The 8,629-nt window shown below is 37.5% G+C and overlaps 1 protein-coding gene across 2 annotated transcripts; it reads right to left on the bottom strand.

The window, feature by feature from the left end:
* Positions 1-137: 137 nt before the first annotated feature.
* On the bottom strand, positions 138-8,272 carry LOC103996874 (arginyl-tRNA--protein transferase 2). 2 transcript variants are annotated; one of them, XM_065081894.1, is made up of 7 exons: positions 7,937-8,037; positions 7,532-7,570; positions 7,128-7,199; positions 4,932-5,082; positions 3,633-4,766; positions 1,830-2,169; positions 138-725 (listed from the first exon to the last, which is right to left on the bottom strand). In XM_065081894.1, exons 4-7 carry the CDS (start codon positions 5,027-5,029, stop codon positions 600-602), a joined length of 1,698 nt encoding a protein of 565 aa, XP_064937966.1. In that variant the 5' UTR covers positions 5,030-5,082; positions 7,128-7,199; positions 7,532-7,570; positions 7,937-8,037; the 3' UTR covers positions 138-599. The 2 variants fall into 2 exon arrangements, with proteins under 2 accessions (XP_064937966.1, XP_009416193.2); XM_009417918.3 differs by lacking the exon at positions 7,128-7,199 and having other exon boundaries at positions 7,937-8,272.
* Positions 8,273-8,629: the final 357 nt, after the last annotated feature.

The raw sequence follows: 8,629 nt of genomic DNA, 5'->3' as shown, positions 1-8,629 counted from the left end.
TTTGCAGATAAAATCGGATGCAAGAACAGGGATCAAGGGATCATATCATTTGGTTTGGTAAATTGGGCACCAAGCTACCCTGCATGAATATAAGAACAAGAACCAGCTGTAGTAGCAAAGATATGTACCTAGAGAGATCCCACAATGCGTATAGCACATGCTTAGCATTGATTTAATAGCATAGAGCCGGGTCAAAATACACGCTTCGATGCAATCAGACTGGTTTCACGATGATACCTTGAAATCCCGAAAGATTGCTCTACAAGCTTCGATGCAATCTGACTGGTTTCAGAATGAGGATTGTTTTTAACAGACAATCGTGTTGTATAGCAGTATTCCTGCGTCTGCAAGGCGCCACAGGTTAAGGCTCATGGCGACCGACTGATGCATCTATCTTATCTGATAGATGAAGAAGCACAGTTTGAGTGCATCATCCACCAAATTTGCAGAAACACTTACCGTTCCAGTGTTACAGGAGTCTGACAATATTTACAGTGGTTCCCAATGTGAAATCAAAAGAATTAAGGTTGTCCAAGTTTCCTCACACACTACTTTCACAATGGATGTATCTGGCAAAGTAGTTCCGCATGCAATTGAAGCTACCCGAGGGAGTACACCATACGGCCAGCAAGCTCGTTTCCGACGACTTCAACAAAGCGTTGTAGCTGACTTTCTAGTTTAGAAATGATCCTCCTTTCTAGTGGGCCAAAGACTTTCTCAATGTCCTAAAAGTTACAAAACAGAAGATATCAAATCAGGTCACTTGTATAATGACAATGTAAGAGCAACTTAATATTGCATCATACCGCCAGCTAATTTTGTTACAAAGAACATAATCTAGCTCACATATTAGGGGTGTAAAGTCACATGCATATCTCCTCCAAAATGTCTCAGGTACTGCTTGTTGCGGCAGGCTCCCAATTCAACTTCTCCGCAAGATTGATGAAATGAAGAATGTTTACCAAGGGACAAAAGCAACCTCATGTAAAAAAGTTGCAATTACAATATACTATAATAATTGTTTGGAGTTCTAAGGCCATAACTTGTGTGTCTAACACTGAGTTGGATTCAAATTTAAAACAAAAGGATCTATGTTTTTATTATAAAGGGGCCCAACAAAGTTATCAACACCCTCCGAGGTTTAAAATCTTGTCCAATGCCAATACCGGTTGATGGCCTGATAGGTACAGATCATGCATGGGCCAATGCAACACTAGGTACCAATTGATATTGTCCAACTAAAAAGAAAAAGAGGGTGAAGAGGGAGAAAACAAAGAACTCGAGGAGAGGGAGGAGGTAGAAGAGGTAAGGTGACAGAGATAGAGAAAAAGGAGGGGAGGCGGAGGCAGCAGCAATGACACAGTGGGACAGAGGAAAAGAGAGCATGAGATGAGAAAAAAAACAAAAAGAATATCAAAAAGACAATTGTCAGAAGTTGCAAAACAATAAAATAATTAATAGAGCTAAGGAGCAATAGAATGTAAGAGAGAAAGAACAAAAAAGGAAAAGAAATGATCAGACAATTGTCAAAATTTGTCAAAAAAATAAAAGTATTAGGGACCAGGTGATCACTGTACTTTAAGGTAACTATAACCAAGCAAAAACTAAGTGAAAACCAATTGTTCATATAGTGTTTCGTGGCCAAACAAGACAATACGAATCTGTACCGATCAGTACAACCAGTTTCTAAAACCATGATGCCCTCGATGCTAAAAAATCTTCAACAGATTGAGGCCTTTACTGACATCAACGGAAACAGCAAGGACACACAAAATATGAATAGCTGAGATCTAAGAAAAGATCAAAGGCAGTTTGGGCTTGGGACACACCTTGAACTTCACACATGAACCGTTGACATCAAGCATAATGTCACCAACATCATAAGCTCGTGAATCAGCAACATTCAATGCATTAGTTGCTGCTAAATTTGATTCATCCTCTACACCTGTATCCGAATCTTCATAATGAAAGCCAACTTCTTCATCTTCTTCTTCATCTTCATCAGACAGATCTTCCATTGGAGAAGAATCATGAAAATCAGGGCCTAAGTTTTCAACAGGATTAGCGAGCTTTGGTGAAATTGCACAATCTTTTACATCCAGAGAATCTGATAGGATAACATAAGGAGTTCTATCGAGCAAAGGTCTTGCCACTTCAAATGGTACCCACCTGCAAAATCAACCGTTAGAAATGAATATAATGTAGCATTACACAGAGACTTTAGCTAATACAACAGTTATATGATGCACTACACATCTATGCTTGTGCTAAAGTAAAATAAGAAGTGTTTCTGCATTGATGGAAGCTCTTTGATATAGGGCGAACTTACAAGATCGTATTTTAGTTGGTACACCAGTCACCTTATTTCTCTTTCTCTATACATAAGTCCAAACAATTTAGGGCATACTTCTTTGTAGAAATTTTCCAATTTTTCAGAATTTTTTCAATTTTTTACTAATTGATAATGGAACCTTTTTTCTCAAACTTACAAATATGCTTGGAAAATTAAAAAAGTAACTCTAAATTTTTCATTGCTTAATTTTTCACCAAGCTTCTCTTATTGCAATCTATCATCATCATTGTTCCTGGCTTACTGTTGTCATAGTGTCACATTTATTGTTGTTGCCATTACCATTACCATTCAATTACTATCATCACCATGACACTGCTGTCACTATCACTACTATCATCACAGCATCGCTACCACTACCATTGTTAGAAGTTAGAACACCATCATAGCACCACTACCATCACCAACAACGCCCAAGTACTACCACTGTTACACCATCATTATTGTACACCACCACCACTAACATCAAGCTCTATCTTCCGCTGCCCCTACCATCAACACCTTCAACTACGATCATCCAACATCCCTGGGGTGTGCCACCATTAACACAAATTGATTGATGAACAGAAAAAAGCAAGAATTTTTTTTGTTTCAAGAGTAAACATGCTTTTGCATATTTCTTCGAAGAAATGAATTGAAAAATAAACATGAAAATAAAGATAAAACCTGAAAACCTGTTTTCTGGAAGTAATCACAGCCAAGTGTCGCACATGCATGAACCATATATACATATTTTTTTAAAAAGATCTAAATATAGAAGTTTCTTACTTCCCTCAACTGCATTTCGGATATGCAGATTATTGGTGGTAGCTGTAGAACTCTTCAGGTGATGGGTGCTAGAATATTCATGCTTCTACGAGCTTTTTTTATTTTGATAACTAAATGTTGCAAAAACCATCATTTTGAAAGGTTACTAATATTAGAACATGAATCTATAAACAAGTTTCACAACCCACGGAAACCTAAAGTAAAAACATGAAGAGCGCATCTCACCTACTAGATATAACAATGAATATATATGTATATGATACATGCACATGTGCACCTAGACCATCATTAAGTGAAATATGCATGGATGTGAGTGCACATATACAAAAACAATGTGGATTCTTAAAGTACATGGAGTTGAGCCACTACTGAGTTCAATAAATTATAAGCATGTAGACACAATTTTTATGTGCACAGAATTAGAAACATTATTCAACATTAATAAATTCAGCACATATTTATCCAGGATTATCTTTGATAATTTGATCCGAAAGCTGAAGGGAGACCTACTTACTGGTAACGAAGAGGACAAAGTAGTTCGGATGGACGATATGCTGCTTTGTATCTCATTTTGTTGCAGGAGTGAATGTAATAGCCGAGATAGTAATACTGGAGACTAGGACAATGGTTTTGAGTCTCCTTTACCCAATTTATTTCCTGCAAAGCTGAATACTTTCCAAGTGATAGAAAGGCAAAATCAGGGTCCCAAAATAAATACTTGCTAGACAAACATCTTGGAAGAACATCCACAACACCAACTGCAACAAGCTTCCCATCAATCAAATACTGCTGATGGAAAGAGCCAAAACCACAAGGTGGAATTGTGTTATAACCACTAACTGGTGGAACAAATACAATAGGAGTATCCACCAGAAATCTTTTGTATGAACCTACTGTGACTTTTTCTGGTTTATCATCATGTACCTTAATTTGGTATCTTCTGTATAAAGCAAATTCTTCTTGATCAAAACTTGATCTGTTCATACGGATTTCAAGCTTTCTTCTCTTTTGTGGGAGAATTGCATTACTGTCAGCGGAGCAAATCCGTTTTGTATTACCTCTGTTACCTCTTGAAGCCTGCATACTTTCTTTAAGGTCAATGAATTCTGAGCTCCTCTTTTTGGTCGCAGAATAGAAATTTAGGTGGCCATTGCAAGCTTTTATTAAAAGCTCAGAAGGCAATTCATGCTCCTTCACTAAGCATGCCAGCTGTTCAGCAATAGTTGTTGCATTCAAATCCAATAATTCAGATTCCCGACATTTAATAGTCTCATCTGTAGACTGAGAGCGCCTAATAGCTGCCGCTATTTGAAATGCTATGCTGCTAGTATATACTAAATCTTCTGATATTTCCACCAGCTTTTTTTTGGCTTGGCATGTCACCTTCTTCACAACAGCCTTAGGAAGATGGGCAGTATAACTGACAAAAAGTGTGCTTACAGCACTATTAATTATGTTTGCCAAAGAATGAAGAATGTCATTTTCATTGCACATATTTTCACATGTACTAGCTGAAGATTCTTTTGTTGATAATGCTGTCATTTTCGTAATAGAGTCATTGCCAGAAAGCTTGAGTAAGCCCCTACAAGAATTTTCCTTTTGTTTTGAAGATTCAAATTTCTTCACTGATGTGGTATCATCTAAGAACCTGCACAGTCAGTTCATGCTATCTCTAAGCATCTAAATTGAATCTGAATTTGACAGTATAGCACTTTTTTGTAACTTGCCAAGACCTTTTCCAATACATAATATATCATGCCAAAAGCATAACAAAATTATCATCTGCAAAATGAGAGGAGGCAAGCTCTGATACCTTTGCATTTTTTTATATATACGAGCTTGCTCTTTGGAAGGATAGAAATCAGTGGCTTTCAGACGAATGGTATAAGATGGGCAACATGTTCCTTCCATCTCAGGTTTGTAAAGGAAGCAACCAGATCTCCTCCAACCATGGTCAAGCAGCTCTGTGGACAATACTTCACAATCAGACGACATGGGAAGTTTCACATGTATAAAAATAGCAATGGACAGAGGTAGTTAAAAAATGACCAAGGAAAAAAATTGTCCAAATATAAAAGAAAAGAAAACAATGTTCTCAAGGACTTCTCTAATTCATGCAATTTTCGGTGGCTAAAAAAATGTCTTTAAATACTACCTGTAAAGAAACTATAATTGATGGAGTACTCTAGTCAATCATATGGGATAGTAGTTCTTAAGGCATTGAGAAACAGAAATAAATACATCATGCACAAAAATTCAGATGCCCAGTTCTCAAGCATAGACGAATTACATACAAGACATTAATTGTTGTGGTAAAGTGATCTGGAAATTGGTACAACTGGAGATGAGTTAACACCAATGTACAGCATGTATACATTTATAGTGGCCTTGAGCAATTTCAATGGCTTTCTTACACAAAAGGAAGAGCCATGAAATGCACATGGTAACAGGAAAAACATAATTACCTTGCCATACATATGCGGTAAATGCAGAAAAGTTCAGAGTTAAAGCTTTTAGAAAAATGATGAAATAAAACAGAGAATCAATTCCAGTAGATTTAGCAGAGAGAGAGAGAGAGAGAGAGAGAGAGAGAGAGAGAGAGAGGTCTAGTTAAAAATATTAATGTTCTACTGTGAAACAAATCATATTCTACCTCCTGCTGCTGTTTATGTTTTGAACCAAAAAATAAATCCCCACAAACTATAAAGAGACCTAGTGTTAGAAATATCATCATTCAACTAAATGATCAAATTTGGAAAAAACAATTTTGTCCTGACATTCTTGGCTGAGTTAATCAAGTCATAAGGGGCTACCAGTGGCATCCTTCTCATCCATGTTGCAGCCACTCATCCCCAAAACCACTTCTGCCTCCAATTGTGGCACTCTACTTGATCCAAATCCTGTCAGTCATGTAGTCTCCATGTATAAACAGAGTGCTGATGTTATGGATCTTTGTGCAGATCTTTCCCACTGTCACTTATTATGACAACCCTGGCAAAAATGTTAAAAAGAAAGTTTAGTACCACCTCACTTTTGCCTCACACCATTGTTGTCCAACAACTATGTTGGCCACTACGGCCAATCAAGAGTTCCAACCCTTATCTTGGAAAGCATTCCTTTTAAACATCATAATGGTAAGAAGAGATTCGATTTGTACCTGGGTTGGCCATACAATTCTCTCTTCAGTCTCTTCTTTGCAACATCTAGTTACCTCCATCTCCTTTTATTTGGCTCTCTCTCAACCCCACCCTCCCCAATTAAAAGCAAACCCTTAACATAGTTTCTGTCTTTCTAATAACATCTGCCAGACCCCTTCTTTGATTACCAGCTATCCAGCTTATCTAATCCCTTACTTTCATTTCACATACTTTCATGGGGAAATGAAATCTCTAACTTCACTTCTCAAAACCTGAAATCCAAAAGAAATCTTCTTCTTTATTTTGCTGTCCATCTCCCCTTTCCACATAAATCATCGATCTATAATGGATGATGAATGATGATCGGCTATTATGCATACAAAACCATGGATGATAGGTGTTTATATAGTTTTTTTTTTGTTTGATGTGATCCTTGATTAGAGCTGTAGTGTTTATACACCAGTTACAAAACCATGGATGATATATGCATACAAACTATGTAGGTTCATATCACATAGCCAACTGTTGAAATATATATATATATATATATATATATATATATATATATATATATATATATATATATATATAATGTTTGTTACAATTTAAACTAAGATTTCTGGAGCATTCAACAGAAATTTTAATGCTATCTCAACACCATAACTAACAGTCCCAAAGTAACTGGTGTGAATTTGTGATCTATAAGTCATGCAGTATAAGGTCAATGCAAAATATAATGGCATTGTCAACATCAAACAAGTAGAGAACAATGTGTGAAACAACATGAACTCAATCAATCTCAAGATAACATCAACATCATATTAAATCAAGGGTATTTCTTTTTATTCTTTTCCTAAAGGTTGACATATAACCTTAGTCACTGGAATTCGTAATGGAAGGTTGAAAGAAACAACTGCAGCAGCAGCAGGGAGGTCACCGGACAGCTTCAAGAGATAATCTAAAAATTAGGGCATAATTGAGAGAGCACATAAGCCTCCCCTAAATACTACCAGCAATAATCCAAGAATTAACTAATTGAATTGACACAGGTAGAGCAGTTGACTTCAGTTAGGTGAAAAAAGTTTTATTTACTGTTCACTTTTGAAATTTTATTGCATTATCCAATGGTTAGACTAATTTCTCTTATATTTTAAACAAAAAAGGTTTTTACCTCCCGGTCATAATCTCTTGTCCTATACATCTTATTAATTACCTCTTTGGGAGATAGGAAATGCAGTAATTGGAAAGGGAACAAACAATAAGATAAGCTACAAACCTTGGTAGTCCTCAGCTGTTATACTGTCAGCCCATAAACCTGCACAATTATCTGATGCGTAAGTTGCAAAATAAATAGAGCTAGAGTGTAAGAGCATACATTGTGAAGAATAACCCAACTTTTAAACCAGAAGCCATAAAGTAAAGGAAAACAAAGTTCGAAGTAAGCATAAATATTAAGGTGCGCCCGCTAAATTGCTAATACTTTGACACGATTTCTTCGGGCGATCGCATCAGAAGAGTGCGACGGAGGAGGAGGGAAAGGAACCGGAAAAGGAAAAAGGAATTCGCCGGGAAACAAAATTTCGATTTTTTGCTTAGCTAGTCAACCGAGGAAACCATTCGCGACGTTTGGTGGATCAATCAGGAATCAACGAATGTGAAATCCAAGGATGGATTGGAATACCGTGGGAGATGCTGGAGTAGGTGGATCTGCAGTATCCGCAAGAGGACCTCCTCCTGCCATGATCGGTGACCTTACTCTCACCGATCGCCCCTCCTCCCTTCACCCTTTCCGTTCCTCCTCCCCGGCCGCTGCGGCTACTGCTGGCCCCATCCCCCATTCCTCCCCGGCCTCCCTCCTCTTCGTCCGTCAAGGGACAAGACCTCTGCGCTTCGCGTCGGGGCTCAATCAACCGAAAGGTAGTACGAGGAACCGAGCGGCGACGGCGAGGAGAAGTGGGGGCGAGATCGTCGCTCGAGATTGCAAGAGGCTTCGCAAACCTACTCTTGTGGGTAATTGGACCGAGGGAAGGTGACTTTTTAAGTTGCCCTCGACGAAGCAGAATTAACTACGACGTCGTTTGGAATCACGGAGGTGGAGTGATCATGATGTGATGAACGGGTGATATCGAAAGATGCTTCTTTCCGGTTTTGCAATTTGAGGCCACTCTTTCTTTTATTTTCTTGCGGTTTTAGATATTTTTTAATCACTAAAAGAGGCTCTAATAATAATAATAATAATAATAATAATAATAATTACGACTTATCAGACAAAAACACTTAAACTCTAAGCTTTATCCAAAGAATCATTCATTTTTGTTTGAGCTTTTTGTGGATCGATATTGAATAAGAAGGATTTTAATATTTGGAGAATTGT

Source organism: Musa acuminata, chromosome BXJ1-9, assembly GCF_036884655.1.
Source record: "Musa acuminata AAA Group cultivar baxijiao chromosome BXJ1-9, Cavendish_Baxijiao_AAA, whole genome shotgun sequence".
NCBI lineage: Eukaryota > Viridiplantae > Streptophyta > Magnoliopsida > Zingiberales > Musaceae > Musa > Musa acuminata.
The sequence above is the reverse complement of the archived record's forward strand: the minus strand, read 5'-3'. Positions and strand labels throughout refer to the sequence as shown.